General features: G+C 40.9%; 1 protein-coding gene across 1 annotated transcript in view; it reads right to left on the reverse strand.

The window, feature by feature from the left end:
- LOC126395033 (uncharacterized) overlaps positions 1 to 23,596 on the reverse strand; it is a 317,047-nt gene that overhangs the window by 227,734 nt on the left and 65,717 nt on the right. Inside the window, exon 5 of the mRNA XM_050052234.1 lies at positions 8,785 to 8,897. Within this exon, the coding sequence (XP_049908191.1) occupies positions 8,785 to 8,897 (113 nt within the window). The remainder of the gene's footprint in view (positions 1 to 8,784; positions 8,898 to 23,596) is intronic.

Below are 23,596 nucleotides of genomic sequence, written 5' to 3' on the forward strand. Positions count from 1 at the left end.
TCCTGGTTTCATTTTATAGTGTTTGTTACCCAAAAATAGAGTTATGTCAACTTCTCGCACATGTTATAGAGGTTGTCTGTAGTATGAGTGTGTATATGTGTGGTGGGAGGGGGCATGTATCTGTCGCAGACGGTGTGGTGTGTATGTGGGTATATCTATGTGCTGGCGTAGTGAATTGGAAATTGGAAGTTTATAAGGTCGCTTGCAAAAAGCTCTCCTCTGCCCTCTTAAGATAATGAAAACAGCAAAGCGGGAACTAAAATCTGACCACTGCAAAACTGAAACCGCACCGAGGTAGGAAGATGAATAACCTTGTGCATCAGCGCACTGAATTCTCGATATCAGTGCCTTTTCAATTCACTTACTTTTTGTAATCATCAAGGTCAAAAGGCAATTTCTGCAACCACAGAAATAAATAAAACAGGTTGACAGCAAATTAAATAGAAAGGGGAACAAAGCCATGCCTCCAGCAAGTAACAGAAAAAAAACAAGGGTAGAAAATCTCACATGAAAGCTAATTTTCAGATAACATCAAGCTTTGCCATTTGACTAATTGGAATACACTTCACTCTTCATACAGAAATGCCATTAGCACTTAAAACATTTTGCGTGAAAGATTTTTGTTGTGCCAAGCATTATTTTCCCCTCCATGGCAGCATCCAAAAGTTGTTGATGGTTAATGTGGTAGGTTAATCCAATTGTTTGTTATAATTACAATACCTTAAAAGAACCCTGATTGTAATAGTTTTATTTTCTTCTGCTGTGATTTCATTTTGTCTATTAAAAGCCTAAATGCCATCCCTAATCCATTGCAACACGTCTCCAACGTTATATAAATGGCCCCTACTATCTTTATTTCCCTTCACCTACTTTTAAACAGAGCAACACACACAGGTACTTTAGTCTAACTGTATGTCTATCATGTATCTTCGTGACTGACAATTGTGCCTCGGTATAATGCTGCACTAATGAGTACGTGGACAATCAATTAATGTGTAGTTATCTGTCCTTGTACTCATGTGTTGTTCACACTGTTCCCCTTTGTCATTTCTGTAGACCTTTTCTAGTGTTAAAGTACAAGTTCAGTGTTTTCCAATTCAGACTGCAATGCTGTACGTGGTCTGTGCACAATACAAAGAATATGAAGCTTTACTCTTGAGAAAGTAACCTCTCTACTCAAGTCAAGTTAAAAATCACACAAAACAGTGGCATCAAATCCAAAGCAGTAGTTGGTAGGGAAGAAGATTTATTTTTGAAATTTTTAAGATACCTAAAAGGTGAAGTATGCAAGATTTAGGGGGATTAGGTGGTGTCTAGCAGTGAGGATTTCAGTTTGCAACATGCTGATACTTCTCCAAGCTGGAGTTTCTTCAGTGTTCATTGTTAGGGAAGTTTTCACTAGGAGCCGAATTATCCACAAAACAAATGCGCCTGGTGATTTAAACCGCTAAAAACAGTGAATGAAGCAGTTTCAGGTTACAAATAAGTGTATCTCTGACACTGTTTGGGATGTAGGAGACAGGCAGCTGGCCCACCACATGCTTATGTGTGCTCACTTTTATTCCCTGACAACTTAAGAGTCAGGCATTCAGGAGATCTCTTACTCTCCAAAACAAATGAAGCCAGTCATGTAAACCACTAAAAGCACTGAATAAAGCAGTTTCATGTTACAAATCTGTGTTTTCCTTACGCTGCTCGTTGCAGATGGGCTTCTAACTATGATGGCTAATGTGAAAACGTGAATGGCCCTATCTAGAGCCAGTGTTTGGTAGGTCCATTCTGAGCTACTGTAGAAACATGACCGTAAACATGGCAACCATAAACAAGGAACAGTCTCTATGACGACATAAACTGCTACTCCTAAGATAAGGAAAACACAGCTATTCTTATTTTCATATGATTACACTAAAGAAAATACACTTATTACATTACACTCGATATATCCCCCTAAATCCTATACACTTGTCCTTTAATGGGACAGTTCGGATTTTTTTGAAGTGGGGTTGTTTGAAATACTTTTCCATAGTGAGTGTATTGCCTACAGTAGAGGGCAGTCAGCATGGCCCAGTTTGGAGAAGCAGACAGGGGTATGTCACAGAAACAAAGCAATGTACTGTAGGGGCAGCAGAAAAACACATTTTAACCACCTTAAAAAATCAATATCAGTTTAAGTGTGCACTGTGCTCACAATATTTTCATGACTCCTGAACCCTTTATTTATGCTCTCTTTAAAGCCACCAGACTCCTCTGACAAGAACAGTAATTTTACCTCGCAAGACAGTAGAGTAGCTGGTCTACCACCGCATCAATCGTTTACTTTGTTGGTGTCATTGTGTGACTTTGGTGTTTCAGAGGGTTAGTTCTGATTCACCGAAGTCACAAAGTAAACGGACAAAGCAGCTATTGGAAGCAGTGGTAGACCAGCAGCTCCTGCGTTCTGCAAGAAAAAATTAGTGGCGGTACTCCAGCCTGCTTCTCCAAAGTGGGAGCGGGCCAGCTGCCATCTAATGTAGGTAATCTGACTATGGATAAGTACCTTATACAAGCCCACTTAAAAAAAAATCAAGTTATCCCTTTAAGAACCACAAAAAAGCAGACATGATAAGCTGAGCGAATAGTAAAGTTTTAGATTAATTGACTCAAAATAGAGTTAGTGAGACAGGAACTTGCTGACAACATTAAGGCAACCTAATGCAAAAAAAAAATCCATATAACAACACCCTTTGAAGTAACAGGCTCATTCTGTAACAGAGGAGCCAGTGCTAACTCCATTTAAAAGCAAAGCATCTGCTGTTGTGAACCCATGATTGTCTAGTGTACACATGTTCAAGATGTAGATGGAGCATAAAGGAATTAAAATAAATAGATGAATAAAAGCTTGGTTTGTAACTTCCTTTTAATTGATAGAATATATATAACCTATATCAAATTAATTTGGGCTCAGTCATGTTTTAAAATATCTGCAATGTTCCTTTGTTTTGCTAAAAAAAGCTAGCAGGTAAGTGAACTTGTGTTTGTGTGACGTTGCATCGGCCTCAGCTCAAGGTTATTGCCTCTGCCTGTTTTGAGTGCCCCTGTTTCTGCTCTCTAGGTACATGACAGGATTTTGGGTCTGTTCTGACAAAAGATTCAGTACATAATGTATATATATACTTTTTGTTCAAGGAGCCGGCACAGTTTTCTTGAAAAATAAAAAAGGCCAAGAACAGTTTATTACTGTTTAGACGCCTCCTTTGGAGAGCAAAGCAAGCACATACAAGAAAGAGAGTAATGATATGCTTTAGGTCAATATTTTACACAATGATGCATTTTGGGAGGCACACCTCTACAGGGCATGTGTGAAACAATGGGTGTCATAACTGCCCTGTGCAGCTTATTAATCTTCCCTCCCCCTCTAATCAATCTGTTTCTCCCCTTGCAAACACTGGTTACATTCCCGCGTTAAACGAGAGACCATCTTTCACTGTGGCACAAAAGGGTGGCTCCAGGATGGTGATGTCTCTCTTATACGAGGCAGCCAGGAGTAACAGAACAAAACGACTTCCTCAGGATGTTTTTAAATCAATGACAGCAAGATTAAGCGGGGAAAATGTTACTGAGAACTGATGTGTTGTCAAGCTTGCGTAGCAGAGATTCAGAGGACATCAGCTTTTTATTTCCATGGCTGATTCAACTGTGTACGAATCATGTAGGATAAGAGACGTCATTTTTTATTAAGAGTCTGATTTTTTTCTCTCGCAAATCCGAAAGAAAAATAATGACTGATTACATATTAACTACCTGCATAATAGTTTTCAATGACAAAGTCAGACAGATTTCCGTAGCTGTGACATCACCACGGTATGTTTTGTCATTATAGGATTTTATAAGGCATGTCCTTTGAAACAAATGGTGTCATGCTTACAACTGGGAACCATTTGAGAGGTATGTTGTGAAGTCATACTGTAGTGCTCAGCTAAAATTATTCTATAGATGACAGCAAGGGGAAGTAGCCACTATTCCTGTTATTCCCCATTGTACAGTCATACTGCAGCAATTATTTAAAATCTTTGATTATCCTCAGAGAGGCGATGCAATCATGGCTGAAAATCAATTTCAGGGACATCAGGAAAAATCAAAAAGCCTGCAGACTGCCAACAGGGCCAAGGGCTTGTGCGAGAGAAGAGAAGGGATTTTTTTCTCATCATCGTTTCGGTTTTCCCTTTGCTAAGGGTAATCAGCCAGCAACACCAGAGAGCTTGCTGTTAGTCGGAGCCAGATCCTGATCCTGTTCAGGGCTGCTAGTGATGTAGAGCCAGGTAGCATCCAATTAGTGCTTAGTGTAACTTAATGCAAAGTGCTGGCACTCAGCTCACCGAATCCAACTAGTTGTCATAGAATTTCCACGCTTCTGCTGTCAAATTCATGAACATTTGCTGATTTGCTTTGCCTTCTCAAGGCACCATGAAGTTAAAATGAGACATTTCCATCAATGCTGCACCGTGTATGGCCATTTTCTGCTAAAACAGATTGGCCTGATTACTGATGAGACAGCAGGCACGTCAGCGACGGCTGCTTGATGCTTATTGACAACTGTGTTGCTTTAGAACCACATTTACTCCTTTTACATATAGAGCAATTTGTAATGGCACAGGTTCCAAAGCTCTGTAATTGATGTAAATCCAATGGAAAAAAAAAAAATCATCATTCATGATAAACCAAGAGCATGTACCATTTTTAGTAAACAAAGCTGGATGTAAAATTTCCACCCTTTCTTTATGTTCAATCAAGGCGTGCCTCTTCATATTCAATCAGTCTGGACTTGTCCAGATGCTGGACTTATCTCGCACAGCTGAGAGCAGATCAAGTCTGATAATTACATATTTAAAAGACACAGCATAAAAACGGCTACCTCTCACTATGCTGTGTTATTCAGAACAGACTGATCTGGTAGATAAGACGCTGAATAATATGCCAGAAAATCACAAATCGCAAATATCTTATGTGTCCCCATTTCCTGCATTTTAGCCCCCTCCATCTTTACTTGCAACCTTTCTGCTTTCCTCTCCCTGAGTTTAGACAGCTGCGAGGAGCATCTCCGCAGTCTGTGGTTTCTGGCAGAAGGCAGACAATTGAGTTTTGGAAGTGGCATGGAACGAGACAAAGGGAGTGTGAGGTGGCTTCCTCCCTCTGTCTTCCTCCCCGTCAGGGCTCCGTGGGCGGGTTGCCCACTCTTTCATAACAGCATTAGCAGAGACTACGCAGCAAAACAGTGGAAAATCCACTCCACCATGTTTCCTCATCAGCGGTGTCTTCTCTCTGACCTCCACCTCAGTTTCAGTGACTCACATGAATATGGAAGATGAATATGGGCCAACTTCTGAGGTTACGCCAAACTCAACAAGAGACAGGCTTGTCAACCATGAAATCGCCTTTACAGAGGGAGTATGGACAAATTTGGATTGGTTGAAGGCACTTTCATCCCTGGGAAATTTCCTGACCTTTATTTTATGTTCTAGGCCATAAAGATCAGGTAAAATGCTATCATAACAACCAGTATAAAGGAAAATGGTGGTCTATTATCCTCCATAATTCCTCTCCGGACATCTATCATCATTCACCCTCCATTCATGCTACCCAGCAGTCATCACAGGACACCCTCATAGTTGTGCAGTGTGGAGCTTTCCTCTTTGCCCTTTCTTGGTAATACCTCCTGTGACATACTTGGCTCAGCACCCTTACACAAACACTAACACGCACACACACAAACACACACTGGTGTTTGACCTCTGAGGTTCAGTGAGAGCATTAAATACCAATTAGGGTTGGGACGGGCTAAGCTGAGTCTGAGGTTGTAGCAGGGCCTTGAGGAGGCCTGTGGGAAGCAACTTATTGGTCCCTGGGCATAAGTGCGCGTGTGTGTGTGTGTGTGTGTCTGACTACTACCAGTGCTGGAGACCAGGTTTATACTGTGTGTGTGTGTTTGTGCAGAATAAGGACATCAATAGCATACTAGACAATCTCCCTATAGGCATACTTTCTGTACGCATGCTCAAAAACCACATCTGGATATTTTATTTAATACAGCATTCAAGTTCCATCTTTTTCACCCCTCTGAGAAGCCTGGTTTTTGGCTCAACATTTTTTCTGTTACATCATATCATATGATTGAGCAAGATTATTTCTGCTTGAAATGACACTCTCAAATATGTATTGTTTAGATTGTTTAGACAATGTTTCTTAAAAAAAAAAAGACGTTAATACCTATTCTGTAAGACTTCAGTATCTACACTGCTGAAATTGAAGAGGTACAATAAGATGTGTGATGCAGGCTATTTGTCTCAGTTTAATGTCTGAAATAAAATAGCAATACAGGAGAGAGAATATTAGCAAATGCTCTGAAGGCAACCCTCTGAGAAATATCCGTTCTCTGCAGTGAATCTTGAGACTGTGTGTGATGATCTGCTGTGGTTATCTGGCGGTTTCAGAGTCATGCCCTTTACTGTCCCTCTGTTATTTACCCACCAGACACGCACAGCTTGATAAATGTTTTGTCTGACCTTCTAAATTTGTTTTCCTTCCTCTTAACTGTGATTTTATTTCCCTTGGACAGGCCAGACTGTGTGTGTGTGTGTGTGTGTGTGTGTGTCTCTTTATGTGTGTGTATGTCTGTTAGCAAAGAAAAAACAAGGTCCACATCCAGAAAGATACAATCTATCCTCTCCTTATTGCAAATTACTTCCATCAGCCCCTCATTTCAATGAACAAGCAAAGGAATTGAGAGAACTACTAAAAGCAGCGACTCCAGCCACTGACTATCCATCTAGTGTGTGTCTACTCCAGTCTGGAAAGGGTTAAAGTCGCCACAGGCCAGAGCAGAGTCAACATCGGCCACGGCTTGGCTGGCCTACCCTGCCAGATCAATATCTGCAAATAATAAATTAGCTCCCCAGAGGGGTCGCACTAAACCTTCAGCAACACTGCCCTGGAAAAGTCCACAATTGGTGTGTGCGAGACTCAATAAGCCAGGTGAATGACTGTGCAGGGGCACATCTTTAGCACTCCATAATAGAAAATTAATGGTGCTCAAATCAGTGCTGAGGGCACCCTGAGGGTTACCTAATAGGCCTAGTTAGAACTGTCATCCCTCCCAGAGTCGCCTAAAATATCACATGCAAACACAGGGAGCCAAGGAGAGAAAGAGGAATGGGGGAGAGACGTATGTGTGCTTGCAAGTAAGCTGGATTACCACTTTTGGTATTGATAACTTTAGTGAGAATATTACATAAGTGATATTTTGGATTTGGACAAGTGAACGAAAACTAAGGTTGTCAGATCAAACTTAACTTATTTTAAATACTGTTTTTACTCCTGACTAAACTGAATGCATCACTTTCTCCTCATGCTGCAACTTTGTCATCCTTTTTATTAGCTCACTAGCTTGTTTTAGGATTTAATTGTTTGCAACAGTTTTTTATGGCAGAAGGGCCTGACACTCCTCCTAATTACTCTGTCAAGCCATATCTGAATATAATTTAACTCCTGTCAGTAAAAGACAAGACTCAGCCCACCACCAACTCATCTTTCAATAATTAACACAAAGACTAAATACTGTGAATCAACACTAAACCATTGCTGTATGTTTGAGATGCATTTTCCTGTTTGTTTGTTCTATTAGTATTTATACTATTAAGTATTTTACTGATCAGATACTAATTTTGATAAATATATTGTCTGATTTAACTTTAAGGAATAATTCACAGACCCATGCACACAAACATCCATCTTCACTATAGTGGCTGTAATGTAGTTTCCTATTCAGAATTCACTGTAGAAAATAATTTACTGATTTTCCTAACACCTAAACTGACCAGATTTGACTATGAACATTGTCATTTAAACTTTTTATTCTCAGTTTTAATGACAAGTTGTAGTTCATATGGGCTCAATCCTCTCAGGTGGTTGCTCACATTATCAGGCAAAAAAAAAAGAAAAAAAGAAAAAGAAATAGCAGACCAAAACATTATTATAATTCTTCCTCAATCCAGAATATATTGGCCATATTATCAGGCTTAAAAACAAACCTTAAAGAAAACGTAAATAAAAGACTAAACAGAGCTAATTTTAGTAACAAGTCCACATTGAAGTAGCTAAATAAAAGCTGAACGAGTTGCTTGCGAAAAGTCATTTAAAGTTTGTGGAAGGAAAAAAAAGTAAATCTTGGAAATACTAAGTAGGTGATCAAATACAATGCTGAAATATGCAACTTCATCATGCTGGCTGTGTTCAAGCATAAACTTGTCCAATCCACAGGGCTGTTTAAAAGCAGATCTATATGCCCAACAGGATGGTAATGAGCCTTAAAAGCACATCTGATCACTTATTCCAGCTGGTTCATTCCCCTTCTCCACAAACACAACTATTGGATTCAATAAACATACTTCATATTGATCCTGAGCCACCCAGCAGCACATGCAGCTCTCTTACCCACTCTCAACAAGATTTATTACAACTTTTCATACTGAGCAGAAACCAAGAGACACGCAAACACAAGCGTGTGCGTACACACATGCGAATAAATGCACCCCCACGTACACGGAAAAGGTGACGTTTAAATACCCAGTGACATCTTGGCACACACAAGTGCGCACAACCCTTCGATCTTTCCCCTGACCGTAATTTGCCTATGAAGTAATATCAGGGGGGTTGGGATGTGTGGGGAGGGGTTTGCCTCCTCATCTCTCCTCCTATCCCCCGCAGGTCTGGACTTCGGCAAACTGTCTGCTGCGTTGACACTGAACTTACCCACATGCCGCCACACTGCCATCCTCCAGCGCAAACAGAGTGTGTCGCTCTCCGCAGGCCACTTGAGATATTTTCAGAGACGATGGAAGATTCTGGAACAAACGCGGTGCCAGCTGGAAAAAAAAAAAAATTAAGTTCCCAGTGAGGTGAAGAAACACACTGTATCTCTGAGTAGCTCTGTACTCTGTAGTTAAGTTGATATACTCCATCAGCCTGGCTAACATCCCAAAGACAGGCACAGCTACAGTAGATCCTCTCAGAGTAGATGAAGACAGAACAACGTGAACAACAGAGGGAACAAGAAAGAAACAGCATACTCCTTTATGGCGCTGAGCTGTGTAGATCTGATGTTTTTAAGTCCCTGTGTGTATGTCTGTCTGTCTGTCTGTGTGTGTTCATGCCAGTGCCACAAAGAAAAAAATGAAACAGCCTATGAGAAGAAAAGAAAGCCTGGTTCCTCATCATGCGCTTGTTAGCTTGTCCAATCTATGGCAATCAGCACAGTCCCAGGGGTTGAAAGACACGAGATGCCGGGGAAAGGGAAGCCGAGGCTGAGGAAAAGATCAATACTGCACTGTGAAACAAGAAGTGTGGGCTATTTACTCTCCATTGATCTGATGATGCTGGAGAAACACCTCACTCGGCTATTAAATTGAGGGTATAAGTCTACTGTGGAGGGCTTTTTTTTTCTTCCCCTCTCTTTTTCTTTCTCTCTTTCTTCACCCCAAGGTCAAGAAAAAGCTAAAAACATCCACAAACAAACAAAAATGGATTGCTTGGGCCAGGGAAAGTAATTAATCTGCATTAAAATGCCAAGGGAACAGGCACTAACTACCCATCTTAAGTGAAGTTTTGCTCAGAGCGACAAGAGACCCATGGCAGCATAGGATGGACTACTAGAGGACACAGTGATAAATACAAATAGACTGCTAGCGGGGGGCCAGCAGAGTTTCACTAGAGCTACTTTAAGCTTAGCATTTCCACCTGCATGACACAGTAAAGGCTAAGTAAACACAGAGCTGAAAGGTATGCAGGCCTTTTTGAAGCAGAGCCGTGGCAGATAAGTATGATAGGTAGTATGACAGCAGATATTATCTTATTGTGCACTACAATGCAAACTATTAACAGGCTCACCTGTAGAAGAAGACAGGTTCAAGAATGAGAGAATGATTTAGGTACACAGTTTCATACTATTTTCAGGGAATCAATACTTGGAGTTTCTTAATTTCACTTAAGTGTCAAATTGTATTTAAAAAGCTGTGTTATGGCAGAACACAAGACAACCACAATGACATAAAGCTGAAGGGTCACCATCAATGAACCACAGCACATTCATTCACATTCATTCATTGGTATTTTGAGACACTGAGAGGACCATCACATCCTAACTATAATCTCAGTGAGGTAATGTACAGTGTGTAACTGTAAATGTCAACATTATACTTTATGTAATGCTACAAAGCTATCAAAGGTGTTTTTCAGTCAGTGTGACAAGGCCTGTACTGTCAATGTGTTTCAAATACCTGTGACTTATTTATTCATTTAACAAATTTATTATAAATTCAATAATTAGACTGATACTTTGAAACTGAATTTTTGACTTTACTTCAGGTCAATTTGCTGCAAAAAGCAAGTGAACAAAAACATGACGATACAGCATGACATCACTGTAGTTGTATGCCCAGTTTGATCTAATATAGTAGCTCATCACAAAGTCAGTGCCAACAGGAATTCAGACTTCATGATGGTGTAATGAGGGCGTCACTGAAAGAAAAGATTGTGCATAGTGATTACAGTTAGAAGTGATCAGCTGCAGACAGAATCATTCCTATACCAATGTTTAAAATAAATCCCTTAGAGTAATAAATTAGTCCACTTACAGTGTTTATTTGGGGTCTTTTCATATAAAAAAAAGTTTTTGAAGTTTAAAACTACAATAATTCCATTCTCTTCAAATTTTTACCACTTTACTCCCATGCTACAGTTCTTGCCTTGCACTAACCCTTATGCTTTTGGCTGGCTACCTGAGGCTGGTGCTGCCGTGCACACTGAAATCACGATGGGGGAAAAAGAAAGTAATTTTCTCTCAGTGAAAAACATAGTCTCCTCGAAGCTTATGACAAACTGCCAAAAACGAGCCGATGAGATGCAGCAGCAAAACTTGGTGGCAGGCAACCTTGTGCAGTTTGCTCATACAAAACAGTCACGACTGCGAGTGACGGAGACGGAAAACGAGTGTGCATGCGGAAAGCACCTGTGGTTGAAGCCACACTTGTGAAGTGGACTGATAATGCCCGGTCACGTAATGGCCCCGTAATGAAACAGCTGTGGGCTACTGCATTTTGAAACAGTCAATAAAATTCAGTAAATAACAAAGCTCTCCATTTCATTACTTTATATTCATGTAGTAAATAAACAAATGTAAATTAGATGGTAATCTGCATGAGGAAAAACTCGTATTATAATCATGTGCTTATAGTGATAAATTTGACCCAGACAGATGTGATCACTATGAGCTGTTTCCACTGACTTTGCCGAGAAAATTCTAGGTAATCTGGGATTCGTTGTGAAAGTTAAAATATCATCAAATGATGAGGTCATCAAATTATGTTTTATAGTGTGAAAGAGTGGTGACACTGTGATATATAAAGTACATGAAATACTGATCCATTTTCAGCGGATATTGGAGGTTAAAAAAATGGCCCTTACATGGCAGAAGATAAAAATAAAGCCATAAAATTCATCTCTGGTTTCCTAACATGTGTCCAGTGGCAGAGCGACTAACATCAATATATTTTTCATGGTGTGAAACTCTTTCCCTCCATGTCTGTCTTTGCCTTTCTTCCACTCCTCAGAGGAGTAGCCTTATTGACTGTGTGGCTGTATTACAACAAGCAGTCTCTAATGACTCCCTGAAGACCTCTCTATCCCTACTGCCCGCCCTCCGTCTCTCTCTCTGTGTCTCTCCTTCTCTGCCTGCTCTTCAGGCTCCAGTTCAGCAGCTAATTAACCCTCTCTAATAGCGTAGATTACATTAGCTTTGAGCGGCTCGCACCCTCCACCGGACTCGCACTGCCACACAATGAACCCAGCCTTGCTTTACAAATCTCCCCCTTCACAAGAGCACAATTATGAATTCAAACAACTTCTTATCCACACTCACTCATCCAGGGACAGAAGCCCTCCTCTTCAACCACCCCACTCCTCCCTTGCCACCCACCTCCCAGGCCTTCTCGCAGGAAGTAATGAGAGAACTGAAGAGAGGAGACCACACAACAAGATGGCCATGAAGGGAAGAGGGATATCGAGGTGGGGAGGAGGGAACCCCTATTGGGTAAATCAGAGAGGTCACTATAGGTGTTTCATTGGGTGAGGCTACAGAAGCCCAGTGATAACCCTCCATCTTAACATTCCTATTCAGAGCAGAAAGGAAACTTAATTACTGTGGGCGGATAGAGCGAGAGGGGGGAATACCACAACCAAACGGAGGTTTATGCCTTAAGTGGTCAAAGAGAGGGAATTAGACGCTAGAATGAATGACTTAAGCCAGTACAAGCTGTTTTCTACACATTGACAAAATGGCCTGGGAACTCAAAAGCTTAATGAAGACTTAAGAAATATGTTTTTTTTTTATAAAGCTGCAGATTGGGATGCATCAGGCTGCTTGATCAGTGAGACCAATCAATCGGCCAAGACCCATCATGTCTAAAAAATACGCTTCTGTCGGTGAGATGGGAGACTATTACACAGTTTTCAGCACCCCGCTTTAAGAATGTAAGAAGATACTGTGGTTGGTTAGTCATCTTTAATGCAATGGAGCTGAGCTGTATAACAGCCGCCATTAAACTGCAGGAGTCCAACCACACTGGGAGAGTGTTCAAACCAATGGAGTACCTACAAGGAGAGGAAAGAACGCTGAATCGAGGAGAAAAATACATTTTTTGAATTGGAAGGTTTTTTTTCTCTCTTACAGCACTTACACCACTTAGTGGTGTTTTATGAATGATAATGAGATGAGATATAGTTGTGGTATAAAAAGGAAATAAAATATGGAAGAAATGGATGTAATCTGCTCCGTCTAAATGTAAATTGGTACATTTGTAGTGAAAGGACATTCTCATGTTTCTTTGTCCGGACAAGTAATTTTCCCTATGTCCCTCTTCTGTAAGGCTTGCCATAGCAGCATTTTCTGCAGCACAGAGCACTCTCCTTTCTATTTCAATAGGACAGCTCATTTGCTAGACTCCTAGCCCAAACTGCTGACTGGGTTTTTCAAGGCTGTGTACTTTGTGTGCATGTGGACGAGTGTGCGTGTGCACAAGCTTGTGCTAAAAGAGAGAGAAAGGCATGAAAGAAGGATAGGCAAAATGGAGGGAAAGAGTGGGAGAGAGAACACATTGTATCATTAAGGTACTCAGAGATCATTAGATATATAAGGGCTCTGCTATGCAAGGTCAGGGCTGCTGTGTTTTTCTAGGTCGGCAGAGGAGCAGTAAAACCAGTCTAATCAGCCGCTTCTCTCTCCTCTCTCTCTACGCCGTATCGCTCTTTTCCTCTTCCATCTAGAGGTAGTGTGGATTACAGCCCAGTTTATCCATGCCTCTGTATGTATTTACTAACATTATCAAGGCTTATGAGCCAAGGACACGGTAAACCACACAAAAGGCACAGAAAGGCTTTGAGCTAGATATTGGCCTCATTACGGGGTAAAGTTGTTGGCTCCCTGTCTCGCTCCCAGGATGTACAAGGCTGCTTTAACAGGTGCAGCACGCTGCCTGACTATCCAGTATTTTTCATTAAGGCTATCCTTTAAAGTAGAGTTTAGCAACTGGCAGTCTGCCCCAATAAAGTGTGTGTATGTGCCTGTGTGTGTCCTGAACACAAACACATGTAAGTGAACATATTTTTTTCAGCTATGAGGGAAGGACATGGATTTTACTGAGAGGGAAATCCACTTCGTATAAAAAGTAACTGACCAACTCTCTTTTCAGACACCCAGAGCAGTGCTGGATTTTCTGATCCTAACCAAAATATGCCTCTAGCACCAAGTATTGAAATCTGTCAAGCCGACTCTGAATGTCCGGTCAGATTCGTAATCTTCTTTACATATTCTCAATCTGATAGTTCCTAATTTTAATCAAAATGTTTGCTAATCTTAAGAATACTCCTTTAGGCATTTCTTGTATAACTATTTATTTAAAATGACAATATGGTCAATAGAAAAACACATTTCTATTTCTACAGTAAGATACTGCAAAAAGAATTGTCTTGGTGTAGAAATAAAACTCCAATAATGTATTAGTATCAGAAAAATTTCAAATAATACCTAGCCCTTGGTGTAAACACTCACGCTCCACCCCTTCACTCCTCATGTGACTGAGGTTCTCGCGAGTCCACGGGAGGACAAACCGCTGCCGGCCCTGGATGGCAGGGAGGCAATGCCGTTGGTAATGTGGCGTGTTCATCAAGATAATGATGGATAGCCTTATCCTTATCCATCCTCGGCTTTATAGAGATGAATGTCCTGCTTGGCTTCTTACTCAGCACTTTGGCCTTTCCCCCACTCATTGTGCACTTTATCACACAAACACCCTCGCCCAGCCTAGGATGGAGATTAGCAAAGCCTGTCTGGAAAATGGACCTAACTAAAGCCTATCAATCAAACTTGCTCCGAGCCAATCAAGAGAGAAAAACATATCCAAAATGCACCACCATACAATCATTTCCAGTGTGAAATTTTAGTGTAAAGTAATTAGAGTATTGCGATGGGGTGGTGATAGAGGAGCGTTTGTGAGTTTGTCTGGGGTGAGATGAGAAGGTGAAGAAGAAAAGTGTACGAGAGAGAAACGGTGTGTAAAAGAATGCCTCTCCTGCTCTCGACCGTCTCATTAGGCTAATGTTTTTTTATAAGGCACTTCAAATGTCAAGGCATTGGTGGATTTAGTGTAAACTTAAATTCCATTACCTGGCAGGCATTAATTGCTAACTGAGCCCTGGGATCTTTCCCCTGGGGCCTCTATGTTTCCTCTCTGTCATCTGGCTAACTATTCTGTCTAGACTAACTTAGAGCACCATAATCCACCATGGGGATCAATAAACTGCACATAATTCAGCTCCAATAATGAGCTTTCACTTCAACAAAAGCGCCAGCCCACTTCCCAAGGAACCGGCAGGGGCGTAAAATGATAATGTAATTATTAAAAGGACAGACAAAATGAGTAAGCACTTTCACACAGAGAGGGAGGGCGAGCCCGGCCTCAATTAGACACACTTAAAGCTATCATTGTTATTCGAGACAAAGCTAATCAAGGAGGAGATACAGGGGCATCCATTTCAGCAGGTAATGGAATGACGCTGGCTGGCTCTCCCATTTCCCCAGGCTCATGATGTTATAAAGGCTGCCCTGCAGTCACGCGTGAGCAGGCACTCTTTAATGGAGTGCAATGGATGTGGTTTCATCCACCAATCAGAGATACAGAGGAGGGGACTTGGAATGGAGAAGTTTAAGATTCACACTCCCTAATAGCAACACATAAAACCATAAGTGTGAGGGATTATTTTACACCTGTGGTTTCCATTAGTAGTACAGGAGTAGAAAAGTTACATTTTGTATGTGTTACAGCAGCAGTTGAGACAAGTCTTTATTCAGCATGAAAGATTTAAATCTCTACAATGTCATTGCATATTATTCACGCACTATCCTTGGCATGGCATCCAAAGATCAAACTAGCACCTGTCTTTTAGACCAGTGTGAGAGGTTTTGTGTGTGACAAAGTAAGGTTTAATATGGAGCCTTATCTGTTAACTACTGCTTCTCCAATTATATGCATCCTTGAACTCCAGTGAAATCAAGAGAAGCTACTTTGTTTTTTTACACACAAGTGCTTCTAATTCATCTGCAGGCTACAGGAGGTCCAGGGTGGATAAATCAGGCCTTTACGGAAGGGCTGCTCCCACTGTTTATCTGCTGGTGACATTTGCTGCACAGCCCCAACCGCACCATAATTACCCCACTTATTCACTAAACAGGAATCATGCCTGGCAGGAACCCCCTGCCACAAAGGTTGCAGGACTTAAGGCAATATTCTGTCTCCAGAGTTCAATGGACCTGGCTTTATGAAAAGACTCCATTCATTTGGATATCAGCATGGGTTCACTTTAGCATGGTCTAACAGAAGATGGGGGCTAAACCGACTCGCCTCAATAGCCGGAACAAAGAGCATCATGGCTGATGACGATGATAAATTTACAGCTGACTGCACATGCTTCCCTAACACACGGCACACCTTGGCACACTTCGAATGTCACAGTTCCCATAGAGGACTGGCATTTGAAGTGGCTTCTCCTGCCCCTGGAGCCAGCACACTGGGAGTGGATAGCTATCCTTATCCTGATGAGGTAGTCTGTCAAAGGAAAATGACACACAAGAAAATAAAAAGCACACCTCGCACTAATTCTATTTACTGTCTCTATTAGCTAGGGTTCTATAAATATTTGTGCGAAGAATGGAGAGCCTGTTCTAAACGTGCCTTTTCACAACAGGCCAATCTCTTGGCCTCTGGCAGGCCCGGCGGGATGCCCCCTCTGGCCCACCCACAGAGCTGCGGTGTCCCCCCAAAGTCCACTATTGATCATTTAATTCAAAATAGATTTAAACAAAAGAAGCAGAGGGGAGGACACTGGGAAGGCAAACCAGGGCGTATCCAGGGCTTGTCTGATGGGCTACAGCCAAGGGTCTTTGTTTACTGCCAAAATATTCAATATGAATCATAGAAAGAGAATGAGAGTAGACATTCCTATTCAAATCAAGGAGTGAAAGCCACTGCTCAGAGGACAGCTGAGAGGCAGAGCGAGACTGTGGAGATTACCAGCGTACAGGTCAGCATATTTTTACATCTAACTCGATGAATTGATTGTTTATTTTGACCAAACTGGAGCTGATGATTGTTGGAACAGTGGACTATATAACTAGTTAACTAACAAGACTAAAAGATGGTTTTGCTGAGTTTTATTTTTACTTCTGTCGAGTTTGAATGAAGCATGTTTTTAAATGAGTTAACAAGGCAGTTAAGCTAACGTTAGTCTTAGTCATGAAAGAGAGAAACTTGGATTGGTGTGCGGTTTTATTTTTCTGTTTAATAAGGAAAATAGGTGTCAGAATAGGCCAAATCTGAGTTCTCAGATATGGGAGTGTGACACACTTTACGCCCCCGACATGTGTTGTCAACATAACGACTAACTACAATCGCCGTTTTCTTTTGTACTAATCCAATGACCACAGAAAACAGTTCAATGTCCTTTTTATTCATCATATCTCCATGATATGAATTATGAGATCATACAACCACCGAATCTTGTGTGGCAAATGTAGCTATTACCACCCCCTTGATCACACACAGGCACCTAAAACACACACACACACACACACACACACACACCAACTTAGAAACTTTCTTGTGAGACTTGGCGACTTATAGACCTTTTCAGCAATTTGCTGCTCGGAGTTAACTCAGTCAGCGGCTCTTCAGGCAGCAGCAGAGTGTCTCTCCCTTCCTCTCTGGCTGTGCACACAAAGACAAGAGTGAGTTACTATAGCACTTTCACAGTTGACAATTCTCTTCCTTGGGTTCGGAAACAAAAGTTACTCTGCTGATGCTTGAAAAGATGAAGTTTGCTACAATGTAACATCTTCCGGTCTTTGTTCTGTTGTTGAATGTACTGTAGCAAGTGACAGAGTCCTTGCTTACATAGATGATGGCATCCTCGACTCCACAGTGCCCTGAAGCCCAGCCCCCACTACTGCAGAGAGTGTTGGTCGCCTGTTTATTCAAAGTTCATTCATATAAAGCATGCCGCTTGCACTAATTTCAACACTGCACGTCCCTGGGACCCCAACAATACACCCACCAACTGTGATACATATCAGATGAATGGTCCTCGAGATATACGAAGGACACACATACAGCGATTCCTTGCTTTATAGTAAGATTACTTTGTTAATGACAGTATAATCCTGTATTAGCACATCATCTCCTTTTTTCGCTCTATCTCCCAATCACTGCCATTTCAGATGACTTATCGCGAATATTACTCATTGTCTTGAGAACACACCCAAATTTATCTTAACTAGAGAACTGCCAATTAAAAAATAGGGATAGTGTTTCTCTGTTGCCTGTTGTGCAACTCTTGAGCTGCACAGAGTTCTGCATAGTCTTATCTGTCAAAGACAGTATGCACAGATGGATGACGAGTGACAAAGGGATATTTGGTTGAGGTTGTGCAGTAATGAGTGTCACGTGACACCCACATTCAAATTTCAGACTGCCTCCCCTGATCCTAAAGCTGCAATCAACACTGGGCCATCTGCAACACTGCAAATTAACATAATTGGTGTACATTACATGCTTATAGAGAGTACATTTTTATCCACTACTCTTCGCCCTTAACAAGATGAGCTGTGGAGATACTGGGAGAGCAACACTGTTGATTAGACACAGATAGTGGGAGCAGACAGCGAGACTTGTTGTCTTGGTGAAAATGGATGAACTGACAATCAGAGTTTGGTGAACGGCCAGGTGTGAGGGCCAAAGTGCAAGTAGGCCAGTGTGCATCTGACACATGCACCTTCCCTACACCTGGAACTGGGGCTGTGTTGATCGACAACCTGGCCATCTTGTCAGACAGCTCGCAGACAGAACGCAGGCAACGTTTAGGCCTATTCCAGCTGCTCTACCAGAATAAATTGAACTTGATTAGAATTAATCACACTCAACCACTTGCAATTTGCAAATATCAGGGAAAATATTCAAGGAAATCTGCTTGGAAGATCGGCGAACAAAGGAGAAAAACTCGACTGAACTGGTGCACCCTAGTTTTGACAATGTGTTTTGCACATGCAGCATACTTCTAGCTAAAAAGACAACTGAGAAGCCACCATTTCTACTCAGAGTGCATTTCAAATGTTGGGTATGATCGGCCGTATGAATTATGAAAGTTTCAGTATTGGTCAAGGGTAAGCTCCTTGTACATCAGCTAAAGTTATCTTTTAGTTGTTATACAGTAAAATACATTACAGTCTCAACTGGCCACTTAGCCAAAGCACTGTGAGTTTTGTGCTGACAAATTACCAGTTGCAGTCCTACAGAATGCATACACATGGTGCACATGGGTGGGCAGAAACACACAGGCAGCGCCACTTACCATATTATAGGTTTCATGAAGCTGTACGTCAAGCAGTCGCACCAAGAAGGTGTAAGAGAAAATTGTCATGATAGACTCTTACCACTCACATTAATAGAATTCATTTAGGATGAAGAGGGGAAGAAAGTCACCATAAGTTAGCTGTCTCCGTCCCTGTGTACACCATGAAAAGATGAAGTATGCAAACTGCCTGATTTTAAACTTGTATCTAATTGTCTCACGTCATGGGTCTGGGCCAGGGCATTGTTGCTTGAAGAATAAATTGGGTAATTCAATTAAAGTGCTTTCCAAAGACACATCATAAGTGATGGAGAATGACTCTAACCCAGGCCTGAACTCCGTGTCCCCCCCATCGCTCCGCTTGCCTGACAAATGGATGGCGGTGTATAATTGAAACACATTGCTGCCAGCGTAGGTCAATAACATCGCTCTCTCTGCTCACCAGCACCAGATTAACAGACTCTATTTTATCTTCCCTCAGCCTGTCCCAGCTTGACAGAGCGGGAGCGTCAGCTGCTTATCCATAAAAGAGGCCCCTTATCTTGAAAATAAACAAATACATAAAGTGCAACAGCCTGCTGTCTGTCCAAGCAGTTAAGGGCTACTTAGTTTAAGGCAAACATGTGGGCAGTGTTTTGTTTAACACATCATCATATGAGATGAAGCACAGCTGTCACTTCAGAAAACCTGGACAGACAGACAGATATTTTCCTCAGTTGAGAAAACATGGACAGCGTGGTCGACCACGAGTCAAATTCTAGACGTGCAGAAAAGGAAATTTATTCTTAAGATTTTTCAAACACAATCATGCAGTGTTTTTTTTTTGTTTTTTTCCAAACGTGTCTTTTTTAAATGCAACCAGTAAAATAACCCTTCAATGTGCCATCATTAAGACCAATGTCATCCAATGTCATTCCTCAATGTTGGTCTAAAACCAAGGACAATACGTGTCATTGGACAAAGAGAAAATTGTGATGGCGCTAAATAATCAACATTTTTGGTAAAATAAATAAATAAAGACCCTCAGTTGTGTAGATTTATAATGTAAAGCCATCACTGTTTATGCATGATAAACACTGAGGATTAATTAGCTTAAGCACAAGTGTAATATGAAGCTAAAATGGGTGATTATATGTATTTAAGCCCAAGCATCACAAATCTACTGGCTTAAATTAATTTGATAAACAAATGGGAAAAGTAGGGTTAAGGTTCAAGGGTAAAAAAAACTCCATTATCTCCCACTCCTCACTCTGTGCTTTCATGTAATTATATGTTAGGTTAGACAGAGTTAATTGAATCTGGTCCATTCAATTTGTTTACAGTATCAGACTAAATGAACAAATAGCCTCAAAATAGATTCCTATAGGAGGTACGTGCACGCTGCTTTGTGTGGTTGTCACTGTGCATGTGCTTAATGTAAAGAGCATGCATGTGAATACAAGTCCATATGTATATTTGTATGGCTTGTGTTAACACACGTTCCCACATGGAACACACACAAATTAGCCATGGACGGATATTCAATTAAGTCCTTTGTCAGGGGTCTGTGTAGGGGCGGGACAGGATGCACAGTACAGTAATCCGTGATGAACAACAAGGTGGCAGCTCCATTGTCTGTCTGACGGATTGAAATTACTTGCAGGCGTGCTCGACCAACAGATTAGACCACTGTTGGGGGGTGAGATAAGATGGCAGCCGGCAGTATGGAAGGTACCTCCTCTTCCAGCTCAAACAATGCATTTAATCCGTTCCCTTCTCACAATCAGGTCGTTTGACATTACTTTTCAGCATCCTACACACTAATTCTCTCCCTCTTTGCCCTCACTCGTTCCACCTTTCATCAAGGGGAAGGCTTAAAGCTGAATAGACTTCATCATATAAATTAATTTGTGCATTTATATTAGAAGTCCCAGAGCCAAAGTCGAAGAGACTTTCACTGTACCTTTGTCAAATGAACTACAGTTTCAAGTTTTTTTTTTCCTGATGTCCTATTTGGCTTTCAGTCTGAGTAACTCCCAGCCAGATGAGTTATATGGCAAAGCGCAATTTTGTGTTTAATTCATTGCTTACTGCTTGCTTGTCTGCCAGCCGCAAGGCTCTGTCCTTCCTGCCAGTACTGTACTTCTTCATAGTATTTTATTATTGAATCATAACCTTGGCGGGATTGCTTTCAGTTGAATGAAATCACAACTCTATAGATTCACATTGCAGAGGTCTGACCTTAAACGCTGTCAAAAGAGGATTCGACAAGTATGTTAAAAACAATATGGCTGAAAAGTCCTTGACAGCATAGAGAAATCATCGTTGTAAAAAATATAATACTGCCTTTCTTTAGCTAAGTCTTACATGCTGCCTCTCCAGCTCAAGTAAATTTACTCCTCTCTTTAAGTGAAGTTCCACTTTTGTGGGGAAAAAAAAAAAAAATCACTGTTCAGTGCTCACAATGCTAAAAGACCACTTCCTCCAAATGGCAGTAAATTTCCATGTTTTTAAAATCCTAGGATGCAGAGAAACAATATGGTTCACTGTGTGTCTCAAGTAATATAGATGACCTGTCAGACATTAGCTGTATGAAAGCAGAAGCACCTTAGAAGGACCTTAGCATAATGTTACATTTTATACACCATGTAAAATGTGAGGAATAAATCTAGACTCTTTAATATAATTGAGCCCTCAACTCTGAATAACATTAAATCTTTGCAAAAAAACATCCGCCAAGAAACTTCAGTGGCTCATTAGTGTCACCGTGGGTGAACAAACTGAGCAAGAACTCTTTAAACAGTCAAACAGGGATGGCTATCATAAGGATTTTATTGATAAGGGTACTCTCATTGATACTCTTTATCAGCTCGGTAATTTAATGATACTTAATTTTCATTTAAAAAAGAATAAATTCAGAACAGGATTAGAATTGTATGTTTTTAAAATAACTAATTTTGCTCCTAGAGCTGCAGCAGTTCTGTATACAAAAGCAAAGTCACTGGATAAACTCAATATCAACTGAGTGGAGAAAAGTCTAAAATATTCCTAACATCACAGCACTGAGTAAAGTTTAGTTTTCATCAGACAGTATCAGTCTGTCCTGCTGCTGTGATTTACTGCCTGCAGGTAGCCTACTGCTGGTTGAAGAAAGTTTAAACAGAAGAAGAACTTTGAAAGAATGTGCAGAATTTTAAGATGCGTTGCAAAACTAAGCTAAACAGTACATACAGACAACTTTTGTTTCAGCTTTTTTATAAGAATTCGCTATTAGCCAAGCTAGCACGCTGTGCTTGTGTAAGACATAGCGTTAGGGGGTTTGCATCACTAATACCAGGTTTTAATACCCATCTCTACAGAAAAACATTGGATTATAATCACTTAATGTTGTAATAAAATAATTAGAGGAACCAACAATGTTCCCAATGTTCTACAACACAGTTCCACTAAAGTACAACATACTGTATGTGGTAATAAATACTGGATGCAGCTTAATTTATGCATCAAATACACGCGAGGCAACATACAGTAAATCCTCCAGCACTGTTGATGGATTTAGGTAGAAAAGCTTGTGCAAGTGTGTGCCAACAGTTGGGTATGTAAGTGTTCATGTATGGACCACCTCCTGTAAGCATTGATCAGCCACATCCTCAAACATCCACGCTATGTTGCCAGAAGGTTCCACCAACAGCTGTTTGTTCCAGGGGCAACTGCCTATTTTAAATTTGCTTAAGTAAAAATGATTATTGCCAATTAGATGCCCATTAATTGTGCAAGCATGGGATGCTGCCAGCTGTTTACAGAGGGGAGAAAAATAGCCCTTCTTATTTAATTTTTCCCTCAAAGCACAGTCTCTCTCTGCCAGCCAGAAAACATACAATTATTACACAAACACATACTGTACATTCAAGTGAGTGACAGTAGTGGCAAATACTGTATATCAAAAGCAAGTGAGTGAGTGGGCTGGAGTATTGGTACTCTAAACCTTTAAGGTATACACTGACATAACCCAGTACATCAAGGAGTAAAACAAAAAATATCAAAACTTCTCCAGTCAAACAATACCTGCATTGGATCCTTTTTGTACCCAGTTCGTAAGGTTTCACTCTCAGCCAATAACTACAAGCATTCTTTGATTTAATGTGATATGTAATTGGCCCACTACTGCAGCAGCTACAACCCATACACTGTGTGGTGTGATGGAGTCGAGCATGGTGTATTTGACGGAGTTGCCAACCAAAACATTGTTAAGTATGACTATACTACACACCTGTGGTGTCTGGTGGCATATTCCTCAACTGAATGCCTCCATTCACGTGATGGGTACATCGAATGAAGTAGGAAAAAAAAGGAATCAAATGGCTTGATTGGTATCCGTATCACTTTAAAGATATTGGTATTGTGATTTTTCAAATGATACCCAGCCCTATGAGTGAGTGCACAATGTGTTATCCTAAGGAGGCAATTTTTAAGCAAAAGTAAGAAGCTGTCTACAAGAGCTGAAATATTTACTAAAGCTGCACCCAAATCAGAATAAGGTCAGCCAAATCAGATTTGGCTTTTTAATACAAATATTCGACTATTGATTGCTTTGTTTCCAGAGAGAGTTTGAACAGAGTTCAGCAGGATGTTC

This window comes from Epinephelus moara, chromosome 8, assembly GCF_006386435.1.
Source record: "Epinephelus moara isolate mb chromosome 8, YSFRI_EMoa_1.0, whole genome shotgun sequence".
NCBI lineage: Eukaryota > Metazoa > Chordata > Actinopteri > Perciformes > Serranidae > Epinephelus > Epinephelus moara.